The sequence below is a fragment of the Theropithecus gelada genome, chromosome 10, assembly GCF_003255815.1.
Source record: "Theropithecus gelada isolate Dixy chromosome 10, Tgel_1.0, whole genome shotgun sequence".
In the NCBI taxonomy this organism is placed as follows: domain Eukaryota; kingdom Metazoa; phylum Chordata; class Mammalia; order Primates; family Cercopithecidae; genus Theropithecus; species Theropithecus gelada.
In genome coordinates this window covers 92724866-92741217 of record NC_037678.1, presented here as the reverse complement: position 1 = coordinate 92741217, position 16352 = coordinate 92724866, and the positions used below count along the sequence as shown (strand labels likewise).

The window sequence follows — 16352 nt, the reverse complement described above, 5'->3', positions numbered from 1 at the left end:
GGCCAATTTAATTCACAGGCAAGGGTCCAGCCCACATTGATTCTTTCCCCCCACTCAATTCCAAATTGCGGCCATGGTTTCAACTGGACAGAATTTTGTGTTCATCTTGTTCCCTACTAACCCTGGGTCATTCGTGGGTCTCCCATGCCCATGCCCAAGTTTCCCTGAGTATCAAGGAACTGAAATGACACCTAGGGTGGCCACAGCTGCTGTTGTAGCCTAAAACAGGGGTCAGTGGATCCTATACTGACGGTCATCCTAGTAGGTACACTTCCAAGTCAGTCCTACCAACTGCAATATAAGACCTTAAGGAAACTGGAAATTGGTGCTTTCTGCCAGGCAAAAAGCTGAATGCTGGATACTTAAGTCTCCTGCTCTGAAGTGGAGCCCAGGAGATCAACTACCCTAAAACCTCCTCTGATGTAGAAACCACTGATTTATTTAATCAAGCTTCTGTCCCATCTTCAATGAAACTTCTCTTGTGCAGGTCACCAATGACCTGCAGACTATGAAATCCATTAGTCAAACTTCAGTCCTTATCTGACCAGGATTCTTTCCTCCTTGGATCACAGTCTTCACTTGGCTTCCAGGAAGCTACACTCACCTGATCTCCTTCCCTCTTGCTATGTCCTACCTCCTCAACTCCCCAACCTCTTAACCCATTTATGCCGGAGGCTGCAAGTTTTTTGTGTGAAAAATCAGACTTTGGGGATGACCTTGAGCAGTAGGATATAAATAACTCCCACAGGCTTATCATTCCAATAATGTAACACTGGGCACAAATGGGTTAATATTGGTGCTCCCCTGGGCCAAGTACTTGGACTTCTCCACTTCTCTCCTCCCATGGGAGTCATCACCTGGTCTCATGACTTTAAACACCATCTACATGCTGATGGCTCCCCAACCAGGGCCTCTCCATACTTAGCATCTCCATTTGGCTATCTCAAACTTCACATGTCTGAAATAGAATCCCCACCCCACCTTTGCACCTCCCCCAGTCCTTCCATGAGGGTTGCTCAAAACATCTTTCAGTCTTTTGTCACCTTTCCTTCTCTTACACTCGATATTGAATGCATTTGCCAATCCCACTGGTTCTACCTTCAAAATATGTTCAGAATCCAACTGCCTCTGATCATCTCCACTGCTACCATCCAGGCTCCCTTAGATTACTGTAAAAAAGGCTCCTCACTGGGCTGGGCTCACTGCTTTGACCTTTCCCTCCACACAGTACTTCCAACATGGCAGCTAGAGTGATCCTTTTATAGTATGTGTCAAATCTTGTCACTTTTCTACTCAAAACCTTACACTGATGCAAAATGAAGTTGAAAGTCCTACGATGACCTGTTGAGTCCTACCAGACTGGGCCCTCCATCTCCTTTCTGACTTCATCTCCTACTGCTCTTCCTTTGCCTCCTCTGCTCCTTCCACAGTGGCTGCTTGGTGTTCTGTGAAATCCTGAGTATGCTCCCGCCCCAGGGCCTTGGCACTGGTGATTCCCTCTGTCTGTAAAGTGCTTCCTGCAAACATCTGCACGGTGTGCTCCCTCACATCCTTTACATCTTTAATCAAGGTCAGCTGTCAGTGAGGCCTTCTCTCGTCACCTTTTCTAGAACTGTAATGCCCAACCTCTCCCTTCCCAGATGCTTCCTCACCTGCTTTAGTTTTCTTTGTGGCACTTATTCTCTAACATTTAATGAGGTTTACTTAGTTACTGTGTTTATCTTCCAGCTCACCCAAGAGAATGTAAACTCCATGAGGGCAGGGATTTCTGTCTGCTCTTTTGTTTTTTGCTGTATCACTAGCACTCAGAACACTGTCTGGCACATGGTAAATACTTAAGTATTTGCTTAATAAATGAACAACATTTCCAAGATACAAGGCAAACATCAAAGCTCATAAAATAAAAAGCAACACATTTCTTGCCTAAATTCTCAACTTTAATAAGCAATTTTTTTTCCTTTGGAGACAAAAGTATCGCTCTGTCGCCCTGGCTGGAGTGCAGTGGCATGATCCCGGCTCACTGCAGCCTCCATCTCCTGGGTTCAAGCAATTCTCCTGCCTCAGCCTCCCAAGCAGCTGGGATTACAGGCGCCTACCACCACGCCCATTTTAAATTTTTGTATTTTTAATAGAGATGGGGTTTCACCAAGTTGGCCGGGCTGGTCTCAAACACCTAACTCCAGGTGATCTGCCCTCCTCGGCCTCCAAAAGTGCTAGGATTAGAGGCATGAGCCACCATGCTTAGCCAATAACTAATATTAATTTATTCCTTTTCTACCATTTGTTCTGCTGGTCTGTTAAATGCCTATCTCTAAGGGTGGTAGTCACACACAAACAGAAGACCACCTGCGTGGACCTCATGGATCTCTCCCTTTTTTGTGCTATGAACGCCTTTGGAAATCTGTCAAATGCCAGGGACACACTTCCCGGAAAAACAGATACACCCGGAAACTTTCCTATTGCATTTCTGAGGGTTTCCCCTGGTGTCCAATCATGCTGAAGGATATTTCATGACTTCAGGGACACCAACAAAGATCCAAAGCTTTAAAATGCCCTCTCCTGCCAGGTCAGCTGAAAAATAGTATTAATTAAATCTGTAACACTGTGGTATCTACCAAATCCCATACTTCCTCCTCTAATGCTAACTTACAGTGCAGAGTCTGCTAACGAGAAAGTAGAAGGCTAATGTAACTTGAGGTTTTTAAACCAAGTGGCACAAAGTATGTAGCAGCAGATCAAGGGATGCCACTGTAATTGTTGAAAAAGTAGTTAAAAATGTCTGTTCCAGTTGTCATCTGATCATCCCGACAAAGCTAGTTCTGTAATTTGAATTCTATATGCAAAAAAACTCTTGACATCACATAAAAACATTACCAAGTACTGAAGGCTTTTGGAAAGAATGCTTACAGTCAACTCACTATGTTACATAAAATGATGCCCAAAGTTTAAAAATAAGAGATCACTAGCTACAGTATACAAAGTTGATGAAAACAGAAAATAAGATTCAATGACACATTTTAATGTGTTGGGAGATCGTGAAGCAATGTAGCAGTAATATATGTTGTTATCTGCTTAAAATAGCCATGTGACTTTTATAAAACCAGTTTCTGAAAGGATTTCCTTACTGTTTCTAAGAAGCTATTATCTGTTTATTTTGACCCCTGCTGGTCTCCCTGACTACAGCCTGCAATCACCCTCCAACCACTTTGCCTCCAGGTTGCTGCCCCTCCAATCCCATCAGCTCACCAGGGGCTCCCAAACCCTGTCCACAGACGAAGTGCCTGTCCATCTCACTGTGACCCCTTCAGCATGACTTCTCATCTCTTCAGGAATTTCCTTCTAACTCTCTAGAACTGGCTCCTCTTTCTCCTTAAATGTCCATGGTTCCCTAGACTTCTGTTAAGGGTACTTTTACTCCACACAAGCTCCCAGGGTCACACTCATAGTTTCAAGTACCTTCCATTAGTTAATGGTTCTCAAATCTCTTTTCAAAAGACTTCTGCCCTGAGCTTTACACACATCTAACAACTGCTTAATGGACTTTTCTCCTCTCAGGTGTCCTATAGCCCCTCACATTAAACATCTCCAAAATGAAACTCAATTTCTACTTTGTTCCCACCCCAACCCATTCTACCCCTAGTGCTTGCTATCTTAGTAAATGGCACCAGCAAACTCCTAACTGCCCAAGCCAGAACCTGGACTTTTCATGTAAGCACTCATCCATAATAAGCAATCAATTTTCAAATGCTTTTTTATTTTATTTCCTTCTTGTGTTTCAATTTCTTACTTAAGAGATGCAGCTCTCCACAGATCCTACATTCTCCCAACCCTCTGCCCTGGCTGATATAATCCAACCCACACTCCCTACACTATCAATTCTTCTTGACCTGTCTTCCTGCCTTCAAAACATGACAGTCACTAGTTCGATCCCAGTAGTCTTCCAGCCTTAGTACCGGCATTTCAAATCCTATTGATTAGAAATGTGTTTGGATTTATATTCAGATTATGAAGACAGAAAAAAACATTACAATGCAACTCAAACAGAGTACAATACACAGTTTCACAGAGGAAGCAGCACAACCTTTATAAAATAATCAAAGCACTGACCGCTGATGATTACATTAGTCTTGACACACCATAATGATATAAAAACACACTCAAAGAGATTAAAAGTAATCACAAGATCATCATAGCCTATTAGAGACAGGAGCAATTTTAGCTACTGCAATAGAAACACTTTACCTCATCATCCTTTCTCTTTTTAAAAATGCTATCCTCAACTTCACCAACTGCTAACATGATCATCTGTACTCTTTGCAGATTGACATAACCACTTTCTGTAAGGTAACCCTGTAAGTGATAAAATATATGTAAAATGATCTTCTTTTAAAAGCAAATACTTCTGTTTTGAAATCATTCAAGAATGAACTTACCCCAGTTTTGTGTACCACATTTTTGTATATGTTAACCAAACGGTCAATTGCATTTTCCCTGTCAGCAAGAGACAAACATTATACATTAGGACCATTATGCTTGAGGCACAGTAAAGTCAAGAAGCCTAAAACAGTAGTTTGAAAAGCTACACAAATGCACATACCTAATCTCTAACGATGGCAAATGAGGGAGGAAGTCATTTCCCACAAAGAAGCACATGAAAACCCAGTCATCAATGCTCCTCTCAACATCAAATGTGAATGGTAGGCTGGCCATGGTGAGTTCTCTTTCCAAATACTGCAACCAAAAAGGAATGCTGCCATTACAGCTATCAAAGGCACCCTGCTTTGAGTGCTGATTTCAATGATTATTGCTACATACCTCACGAAGAACATTAAGCCGAAGGAAGATAAACTCTCCTTCTGCACAAGGAAGACTATCGGCAAGTTCATCATGCTGCAAGAACAGGAATGAAGATGAAACAAGTCTACTCTACGTCCAGTAATTTTTTCCAACCAGGCAAATTTTAAGGCTTTTTCTAACACAAGATCCATTTTAATATCACAAGTATTAAATTTTTAAAAGCTCACCAATCCATTTTAAAATAAAAATTACCCAAAAAATCAACCACATCTAGACCAGGGGTCAGCAAACATTTTTTGCAAAAGGCCAGACAGTAAATTATTTTGGCTATTGGGAGACATATATGATCTCTGTTGAATAGTCATGTTTTATTTTGTTTTTAACAAGACTTTAAAAATGTAAAAAACATAGCTCACAGGCCAAACCTGGAGGACTGAAGTTTGCCAACTGATGACCTATACCCAACCAACCATTACCCCTTCCTTGTGAACAGATGTGCATAGATAACATCTATACTGTCTTTATTGTATTACGTATCTGAAATATGTACACAGACACAGGTATACTGTCTTTATTGCATTACATATCTGAAATAATACACTATATTACATTTATCTCTTTTTTTACTTAACGATGTCTTTGAAAGAGGCACCATCGTCTTTTCCCCCCCATAAAGTATATGACTCAAGAGGCACCATATTATTGAAACACAAGCCCCTTTAAAGGGGACTGGACATAACCAAGTGAACCTAAAATACATAAAAAGTGGGAGTAACTTAAAAGTCTCAAGAAGTTGTAGTTCCTTTTAAGAGTACTTCAAACAAATAACTTCCACAAATAAATTACAAGCTATGGGCATTATTATCTATGAGAACTAAGCCTCATGTAGATATAGGTGATGTCAGAAAAAGTGCTAAGTAGAAAGGATGAGTGTGTGCAAGTTTTTGAATGCAGGTTTATGTTAAAGTACTTTAAAAGATACATCTCTATCGAGACTCCCTCTCAAAAGGAAAAAAAAGAAAAGAAAAAAGATACATCTCTGTGAAGGGTAAAAGAACAAGCACATAAAAAACTAATCAACCACAATCTTCTCTTCATTTTAAAAACAAGGTAACTCAAATATTTAATGCTATTTAACTGTATATTTTAAAACGGTTGAAATATTTTATGTCATGTACATTTTACCACAATAGATTTTTTTTTTTTAATGAGGCAACTACCATCTCAAAGTTCTTACCTTTCCCTTCTTTTCTCTTGGCAAACCTTCACAATCTTTGACCTCATGTCCAAACTGATTACAAAGACCACATGGTTTGGGCTTGTTTGGTTTGAATTCTTCTCTAATAATGGTAAAGTTGGGTTCATGTGTGGCAAGGCCAAGCATAATGAGATCAGCTATCAATCGACAATGAGAAAAACACTGAACAGTGAGTATTCTGAGAGGATTCTTACCATAAACTACTATGAGATGCCAACACAAAGAAAAGCCCAAATGAGCACCCAAATGAGTAGCAAAGCCCCAAAGCCTGACACTTCCTGGCAGTTCCCAGTTAACAGGAAGTCCTCCAGATATGTGGACCTACAACATAGACTGCCACTAAGGATTAAACACTCGGGAAATTTTCCATTTTAAAGGTACGGGGAGTTAAAAGGTTGAAAAACGTAAAAAAGAAAAGAAATTAAAGATCATTGATCACAGATTAAACAGCAACTCAATACTAGTTCCTTGTCGAACATAAAATAACCAAGGCATTTTGGGAACTTCCAGGTAACCATGAATAATCCATTACTGCACACCAACCCATAGACTTGCTATGGTTTAATCCAAGAGAAGCAAATCCCAAAGAAGAAACCTACCATCTGCTCCACATAAACAATGATGAGTATTTGGGTCATGGTTAGGCTGGGCTAAACAAGAGAGAAACAAATATTTATATTAATATATTATATTCCACAAGAATATTACTTCATACCAAATATTTTCTATGCAATGGCTTTTTAAAAATAGAACATACAATCAAATACTGGTTAAGTAAGCTTTACCTCTTTGCCTTCTAATGTAATCCATGATTTTATGTTCTCCTTCACCAGGAGCACTAGCATCAGATAAAATAACCTATAAAAAAATTAACACTTTCAGCTTATCCCCAATTTTCTATAGGCACAAATATCAAATGAATTACATGTCTCAAGAAAAACTGAGAAAAGTATTACAGGAAAATTTTCTGAATAAGGTAGGTGGGCAGGTAGGGATGTGTATGAAACACCAAAACTACTTCATTGAAAATTTTCTGAAGGTGTGTGTGTGTGTGAGTGTGTGTGTGTGTGTGTGTGTGTGTGTAATGCCAAAACTACTTCGCTGAAAATTTTCTGTGTGAAGGGGGGGGGGGGGGTGTGTGTGTGTGTGTGTGTGTGTGACACCAAAACTATTTCACTGATTAACTTACTACATGGAATGGAAAGGAATGAAATGTCTGGGTCAGACCTAGCCATCAGAAAAACTGATCATTCACAAGTTCCTATTTTCACTGCCATGCAAGGATATAGTACTGGACCATATATGCCCCAAGAATAATCAATAACAAATATCTATTAAATATAATTTACCATTTCTCATTATTAGGGAAGCCAGCTTATGAACCTAAAATTACAAACAAGTTCATTTAAATATTTTTTAAATATTTGGGAACATAGCCATTTAAGGCAGCCCCACAACTTACTAATCTTGCTATATTTTGATATGTAATAATGGAAATTTCCATTTAAAAATTACTTTCCTATATATATTTTTTTAAATCATGAATCCCATTTTATGGCTTCATAGTGATGGCAAGACGACAAAATTGGCTTTAAGAGAAAATTCAGCTATCTAAAACCTAACCATGTAAGGATACCCCATCTCCAATAACCCTGGAAGCTTTTCTTTCCTCCGACAGTCAACTAGCATTTTATGGGGCAGGGCAGAAGGATAAATAATGTCAGTCATATCAAAGTACAGCCTTGAATGATCGCCCTTAATCTTTCTGAAGTATCAAAATGTGAAACTTACTGTCAAATTTTTCCACCCAGGGTCATTATTTAAACGATCAGCTATGTAATAGCGAAGGCATTTAGCAAGATTGTCCATAAATTCAGTTCCCTAAAACGACAGAAAGAAACAAATTAACCTATCATTTAAGAGTTAGCAATAGCTAGAAAAGTATGAGACTACTTACTGGTGTAATACAGTTGCTGTCGAATCTTTCTTTTATTTCTTCTGGAGGAAGAAAGCCACCTAGAGAAAAGAGGCAACATTTTGTTCTCCCCATAAAAAGTGAGATACATTACTCAATATTAAGCCAGAACAACAAAAACAAAAAGTTCAAATACAAAAGGAAGTGAAGTCTTGTCATCCGAGGAACAATGTTCCCTCACTGGGAAGAAAATAAGATTCCATCTCTCAAATTTAAATTATTATTATTATTATTATTATTACTATGATTATTATTATTATTTTTTGAGACAGAGTATCGTTCTGTTACCCAGGCTGGAGTGCAGTGGTGCTATCTCGGCTCACTGCAACCTCCGCCTTCCAGGGTTCAAGCTATTCTCCTGTCTCAGCCTCCTGAGAAGCGGGGATTACAGGCACCTGCCACCACGCCTGGCTAATTTTTGTATTTTTAGTAGAGACGGGCTTTCATTGTGTTGGCCAGGCTGGTCTCGAACTCCTGACCTCCAGTCATCCGCCCTCCTCGGCCTCCCAAAATGCCGGGATTACAGGGGTGGGCCATCATGCTCAGCCTTTTAAATTATGTTTTAACAAGAATGTAAAACAATATATGGTACACAAAATATATTATACTGTTACATAAAAATTATGAAGTTATTCACTCTGCAAGAGACTATACACACACACACACACACACACACACCAGTTAGGGGCCATATTTTTGTTAACAGTTCCTAAAATAAAGGTGCCTAAGAGAAATGAAATTTTAAAGGCCGAGTTCATCACAGCTTTACAGGATAAGAAATACAATTATCAGACAGAGGAATATAAAAATCCAATTTTTTCCTCTATATCACTATTAGCTGCTTCTCAAGAAACAAATATATTTCATCACATCTTCAAAAAAAAGACATTCTTAAAATCAGAAACACTGTTATAAATACAAACTGGTTTTAGAGTCTTAATTACAAGTTGCAGCTAAAGGAACTATATACTTGTACACTTCCAGCAAAATTAAAGTAATATAAAATGTATTGTAATTAGAGGCCTGAGATGACTATACTATGGCATCCTTTTTCAACTGTAGAGCGCAATTATCTGGAGCCAAGACATTGTGGCTTTTCTGTTCTATTATAACCCTGTAAGTAGCAGAACACCAAACAAACTACTCTGCTACAACCATACCCTACCTCACACACAGGTATGGTAGGAGAGAACCGTCCCAACTGGCATCAACACTCCTTGATCCTCCTTTTCTCTGAGGCTTAGTCAGTTCCTACCCATGTAGCCACCAGGAATTTTTTTTTTTTTTTTTTTTTTTTTTTTTGAGATGGGGTCTCGTTCTGTCACCCAGGCTGGAGTGCAGTGGCGCGATCTCGGCTCACTGCAACCTCTGCCTCCTGGGTTCAAGCAATTCTTCTGCCTCAGCCTCCCAAGTAGCTGGGACTACAGACATGTGCCACCATGCCCGGCTAATTTTTTGTGCTTTAGTAGAGACGGGGTTTCACCATGTTAGCCAGGATGGTCTCGATCTCCTGACCTCGTGATCCACCCGCCTTGGTCTCCCAAAGTGCTGGGATTACAGGCGTGAGCCACCGCGCCCAACCACCACCAGGAATTTTAAGGCTTTGGGGAACTGCAAAAATGAAGACATCCCACCCCACCCCTCCAAACTTGAAGGAACCATAAGCGCTGTGCCTGCTCCATCAACTTATATTGAAAGTATGCAAATGACTTGGCAACAACCTGTAAATGTGGATCGAATCACCTCTGGCTTCCTCAGATAGACCTGAGTTTCAAAAAGCAAGCAAACCAAAGCTGATTTGAAGAAAATGTTTACAGAACTATAGCTTTCTGACAGCTGCCACAGAGAAAAGTAGTAAAAAGTACTTACTGTATTTCTATTTTACAGAGACATAAAAGTTTGTTAAAGAGTTGCACTGGCCCTGAGAGGGGTTGACAATCTGCACTCTCCACCAGAATTCCCTATTCCCAAGGCTCCCTTTTACAGGAGAGTTTGAAAATAAACAAGCCTATTAAGCCTATTGGTAGGATTTCATGAACTACTTTTCCTCAACAGTGAACACTGGATATTCTGGGATCCTTATTAAATTAAAAGCTTGCCTATTTGTAAGAAAAAGTTGCCACCATCCCCTCATTCTGCATACATCTTATAAAAAAATCCAACTTCAAGATACATATTCTTTACCTTTTGCCAATATTTCTTCCCTGACTCGCTGCTTCTCGACTGCTGCTTCCATTCCTTCTTTTGATGCTCTGAACCTCCTTGAACGCTGCTGGTTCATTTTGGCACGTGGTGCCTGAAAATTTCATATTCCATAATACTAATCAAAATATTCACAAATAAATCTGTACATTATTTTGAATCAGGTGTCCTTTTAAAAGTAGTATACTAAAATGGAAGAAAGGTAAGTAGTGTGTCGAATAATCCTTTCATGGCAGATACCAGATCCTGAGAACTTAAATTTGGACCAAGAACCTAAAAGCTGAGCTCAATCAGGTGAATGAGTGCCATGTCAAATGGACAAACATCCTATGAAGCCAGAGCACTTATACTGCAAGTCCTCCCAGTCTAACACCAGTTCCCCTCAGTTAGGGTGCTTGATTCAAGACACCCAAGAAAGAAAGCTCACTTTACTCAAAAGACCCAGCCAGCATTTGATGAGTAGTTACTACTGAACTAAGATCAGGAAGACCTTCTCTATGTCCACACCTAAAAGGAAGAATGTTCTCCAGATGGGATTCACACTGTCTCATAAAAAAGCAACAGAAAACTATTTCTTTACCTGCAGAATCTCGGTGCACTTCTAGTTCCCACAATAAGGTTTATAATTATTAGTCTGTCTTTTCAATACAGCATAGCAGTCAGAAAAGAAATAATGTTTTAACCAAAAGTACTTTTAAATCACTCTAACCAAATGCAATTTCACTGGAAAAGCCCAAATAAAGTGAACCAGATTGTAAGATTTTGGAAGTTACTGAACTGAGTTCTGGGGTGGGAAGAAACTGTGAAACATCCTGTTTACATCTAAATATAAGTTATTTATTATTCTCTTTAAACAATTTCCTTTTCTGTAGAACAAGACCATCTAATGTAGCCCTCTCAAGTACAAAGTTCTTTATCTACATTTATATATTAACAAAAAAAGTGTGTATAAACATGTACACACACATATGCATACAAACGTGTACATACTTTATACTTGATGCAGCAGAAAGAACACACTGGAGTAAAGCTAAAGATTTATTCAAAAAAAATTAGCTGAATATAAACTGAAATGTGCTCTAAACAAGACATATTCCTTTTCTTTTTGCTCTTTACTCAATTCTAACTGCAACTTAGCAAGTTATCAGGTAGCTAAGATTTTTCACTGAGTAAGACGAATCTCACAGAAAAGTTAATCTTCTTGGATTCAAAGTTCTCTGGATTTCCAAAATCATTCCATTAGCCGCTAGGAGGCACTAAAATTAAAAGAAAGAATCTACTTGCACATAGCTAAATAAATTTAGAGTTATATCTTACCTTACACCCCGATACAGTTTGCTGGTCATTTATAAAATGAGCTACTTGGTATTATTATCATAGGTCAGTAACTTACTCCTCTCAAATCATTTTCATGACTACTCATTGCCTAGAGGATACAATCCAAACTCCAGATGGTAAGGCTTTCTCAAGCTTTTGCTATACTTCGCGTCTCAATTCAAACCACCGGTAGTTGCCAAAACATGTCAGTGTGGTCAAAGGCATGGAAACTGTGTTTACCTGCCACATTTGAGAAATCTGGAAGGTCCTCCCTCCCCAAATCCTGTCCCATCCATCTCCCACCATTACCCACCAATCTCCCAATTATTCTTCATTGTTAAAGAAATGGAACAAAAGTCACCTCTTCTCTATATCCTAACTTCCTTAGAAGCACTGACTTCCTCTTCCCTCAACACCCTGCATGTATTGTGCTTATAATGGCTATAAATAACTAAGCTCACTCATTTATCTATGCCTCCTTCCCTTTGACGGTAAGCCAAAAGTTCAAAAGCAAGGGCAGTCACCAACATCCCCAGTATTTCACAGTACTGAGCACAAAATAAGCACAAAACACACACAAAAAAAATCTGAACGAATGACTGAAGGATGAGGCTTTCTTTCTCAAGTTCATCACTGTCAACATTTTTCATTATTTAGCTGACTTTCATTCTAGACACTGGTAACACAGCAAAAACCAAAATGGAGGCTTCTAAGTTAATTATTTTAGCACTTACCACTCCATCTATTGCCATGTAGAGAAGTCGTCTTGGTCTTACAATACTGAAAAGTCTGTCAATGTACTCAAAAATTGCAACCATCATTTCATCTTCATTTTTTGGTGCTGGTCTATAATGACAACCAAACAATGTAATATAATATAGTGTTTCCTCTGTGATTTGCTATATCAGTGACAAAAACGGGTTACGTACTTGTCTTCAGGATGAGTACAGGGATGGATGATTCCATTCATATCCAAATACAGATTATCAAACTCCACATCATTTGGATTAGGTTTACTGGCATCAACTGGAATCTTTACACCATTGCATTCTTTTGGCTATGAGGAAGTGATAATTAATAGTAGTTTGATTGTTCAAGTCTAAAAACGACAGATCCTAGGCTCAGTATGAACTTGTGCTTCATTTCTGAACTGGAAATAAAACACTTCAAGTAACCTTTAAATTATAAGAAGTTATTTTATTCCTTAAAGCAAACTGAAGCAGCTATTTTATCTGTAGGAAGTGGATGGCTTCTAACACAGTTATTTTTGACAATGTAGGAGATGTATAGAAAATTCCCAAATCATTTAGGTTGTTCAAGTAAGAGATCATGGGAGTCATCTTAAAATTCATTTCCCTCACCACTCACATCAGTAAGTCCTGTCAAAGTAACGTAAAAAATGCTTACCTACTTCATCTCCTTTCATTCCCACCACCATGAACAACAAGAAGTTACCATCTCTAACCTAAAAGAGCACAACCTTCATCTAGTCTGCCCAACCTCTAGACTCTCTGGTCTCCAGCTCACTCATTGTCAGAGTTAGTTCTCTTTCTAAAACATAAAAGTGTACGTCTTAATCTTACCTAGTTTTTCTAATGATTCTCACAGCAGGCATTTACCAATGAGCCTGGACCCTTCCTAGTCTCCTATCCTGCCATACTGTTGTTGAGGCCCACTCACTCTCTTGTAAGTTCCTAGAAAATGCCTTTTAATCTCTCAATGTGGTCACATGATGCTTCTTTCAGAATGCCTTCTTCCTCCCTTGCCAACACCCACTTTCTGAAATATTACTAATTTCCAGGGTCTAGACTCAAATCAAATGTCACTTACTTTATAACATCTTGTACGTATCTCCCAAGAAATTAATTGTTCCATCTGCATTTCCTCATAATTTTGCTTATTCACTTGTGGCACTTGCACTGTTTTACAATTAGTCAATCTACCCCAGCTACAGAGTTCTTCGAAAGGCAAGGGCTTACTCACTGCCAGAGATACTCAATTATGTTTTTGTAAATGTTATTACCTTTGTTTTTCTCTCCCAGAGCCTCAGCGAAAGATTAAGACTATGAGATCTCATTTTTACTATTAACAATAAAAGTCACTTAAAATAACAGTTCCTCAAACACATATAAAGCATCACTTGTAACAGCAAAAACTATAAGCAATTTAAAAGCCCATCATGTACATACTACATCATGGATGAAGCTCAAAAACATTATGTTAAATGAAAGAAGCCAGTCATAAAGTACCAAGTACTATACAATCCTATTTATATGAAAAGTCTAAAACAGACATGTTTGCAAATATAAAAAGTAGATTAATGGTTGCTTCATGTGAGGGTGGAGACAGGGGAGGGAGATGGGTAGCAACTGATAACTACTTTTGAGAATGAAGACCCTCTAAAATCAGATAATAGTGATAACTGCACAGCTCTGTAAATATACTAAAAACCACTAAATCATATACTTTCAGCAGGTCAATTTCATGATATACAAATTATATTTCAATAAAGCTGTTAGAAAAAGAAATAGAAATTTAAAATCAGGTATGGTGGTATGTGCCTGTTGTCTCAGCTACTTCGGAGGCTGAGGTGGGAGGACTGCTTGAGGCCAGGAGTTCAAGGCTGCCGTGAGCTATGATCACACCACTCATATAACATCCATATACCTGTGAGATGCAAGTGAGATTGGAAAAGCTAGAGCTAGATGGTCACAAATATACTGCCAAGACCAAAAAAAAAAAAAAAGAAAGAACATATACAGTATACCATTTACAGAAAGTTATGAATTAAAACAGCATTCAATATTGCTCAGGGACGAATACATATGCAATAAAAGCATGTTGAAAAGCAAAGGAATGATAAACACCAACTTCAGGATATTGACTATCTCTGAGAAGGCATCACAGGAATGGAACTGGGCTTCAAGTTGCATTTAGAACTGAAGGGAAAGAATAACAAAAGGGATTTAAGGCAGAACAGAGAAGAAGCCATTAGACAATCTTCTGTACACACATGCTGTGAATCAAGAAAAAAAGGCTTGATCAGGAACAGTGAGTGGAATAAGTGGTAAAGAAAAAAGCAGGTCAATTTTTGGGGCGGGGGTGGAGTCTGTAGAAAAAGATAATTTGATGACCCCAAAATTAAAACAAACTCTATGATGGCAAGAGGCTCTCTATCCTTTATACTGCAAAGTCCACATCTACCTTCATCCTGTCCAAGGGCCCACCACACTCAGGAAAATCAAAACTCATTCTTTGTGTCCCCCAAGAGAGCAATCGGTAAATATTTCAGACCTGCTGGCCATACGATCTCAACTGCAACAACGAATATCTGCCTTTGAAGAGTGAAAGCAGCCATAAACAACACAACATGAACGGGCATGGCTGTATTCCAATAAAACCTGACTCACAAAAACAGGATGTCACTAGCTGGCTAATCCCTGCCCTAGTGCCTAGCACAAGAAAAGGCACAGCTCTTCATATGGAGTGGAGCTACATGAGAATTTCTACTTCTACTACCTAGGAAAAAAATAAAGTATGCAGTAGGTGGGTCCTAATTTTGAGAAAAGAGCTCCGAGTATTCCCAATAAGAAAACTGAATATGTTTTCCCCTCAAGAGTACTGTAGATATGTCCAACACATTTACTATGTAACTTTAGAATTCCTTTCATCAAGAGAAGACTTTGATGCTCAACAAAGAACTGACTCCTCAAGAACCTTGTCCAATGCTATACCAACACATTTCCTGTTCAGTTAAAGAGAGATCCTTAATCAAAGGGCAGCTAAAAGGAGAGCCACTCTGAACCCTAAAACCAATGTATTTCAAGTAATGACTTTTAATTATTTTTTTGGATTCCCCAGATGACAGACTGAGCACACACTGCAGTCTTCCCTTTCTACCCCGAGAACACATGAAAGACCAAACAAACAAATCTACTGTGTAACTACGGCAGAAAACCAGAATTTCTGTGGCTGAGAAATGATGAGGGATACCTAAAATATGGGGAACCAATAGCCCTAACTGAAGATGGAGCGCAGTACCTCCAATATATGAGAAGAGATATGCTGCCAAAGGTGGGCTAACACAAGAGGGCTCCAGGCCCAGAGAGGAGACTCAAGGAACAGCTTCTGGATGAGTCATCAGCGCCAGTCACAGGAACAGCCAGGTGGGTCAACTCCTGCCCTCTCCTCTCCCTTCACCCACCCAGGTCCCATGTGAGCCAGGCAACTTGAGAAAGGAGCTCCCAGAGAACATGAAGGCTTAGGTTAGAAAGGCAGTGCAGTGCCCTGGCTGAGCAGCAATTCCCAGGAAGGAACAGAGAGCACCCATACCAGAAGGCTGGCAGTCAAGATAGCTCTGCCTAGTAGGAAGTCTGCTCCTTCATGACTTCATAGATAATAAAGCAGGGAATATATTTATTCCAAATAGGCAGTTGGGATAGCATTCTATTGTGCATGAAAATGCCAAGAAATCAAGATAAAGAAGGTATTTAAAGAAGTAAATATACAAATAATGATGTTTGTATAAAATACATTACACAGGTTTTGAAGTCCTAAAATGAATTTCATGCCAACCTACAGTCCCAGTCAACCTTATGAAGATAAACCACCACCAATAGCTCAGTAGATGCATTATTTTTGTTTAAACCTACAAAGGATTTAAAAAGCAACATTAGAAAAACCACGAATCATGTCTGAGATTCCAGGGTCATAGGAGTATCCCACTGAGGGAAGTCACATGCCAAACCATACAACTCAGTTTTAGGTTTCCCTTAAAGAAGCTTGAACTATGAAAAGAAATTC

The 16352-nt window shown here is 39.1% G+C and overlaps 1 protein-coding gene across 5 annotated transcripts in view; it reads right to left on the bottom strand.

Moving 5' to 3' along the window:
* XRN2 (5'-3' exoribonuclease 2) overlaps nucleotides 1-16352 on the bottom strand; it is an 88224-nt gene that overhangs the window by 52379 nt on the left and 19493 nt on the right. For 3 of the 5 annotated variants that reach the window (XM_025398704.1, XM_025398705.1, XM_025398707.1), the window contains exons 2-13: nucleotides 12479-12606; nucleotides 12284-12395; nucleotides 10215-10326; nucleotides 8013-8071; nucleotides 7847-7936; nucleotides 6841-6913; nucleotides 6655-6705; nucleotides 6035-6192; nucleotides 4816-4890; nucleotides 4598-4731; nucleotides 4434-4491; nucleotides 4243-4350 (exon numbers count right to left, since the gene is read on the bottom strand). In XM_025398704.1, coding sequence (XP_025254489.1) covers nucleotides 4243-4350; nucleotides 4434-4491; nucleotides 4598-4731; nucleotides 4816-4890; nucleotides 6035-6192; nucleotides 6655-6705; nucleotides 6841-6913; nucleotides 7847-7936; nucleotides 8013-8071; nucleotides 10215-10326; nucleotides 12284-12395; nucleotides 12479-12606 — 1158 coding nt within the window. The remainder of the gene's footprint in view (nucleotides 1-4242; nucleotides 4351-4433; nucleotides 4492-4597; nucleotides 4732-4815; nucleotides 4891-6034; nucleotides 6193-6654; nucleotides 6706-6840; nucleotides 6914-7846; nucleotides 7937-8012; nucleotides 8072-10214; nucleotides 10327-12283; nucleotides 12396-12478; nucleotides 12607-16352) is intronic. The other 2 variants (XM_025398703.1, XM_025398706.1) reach the window with 2 other exon arrangements.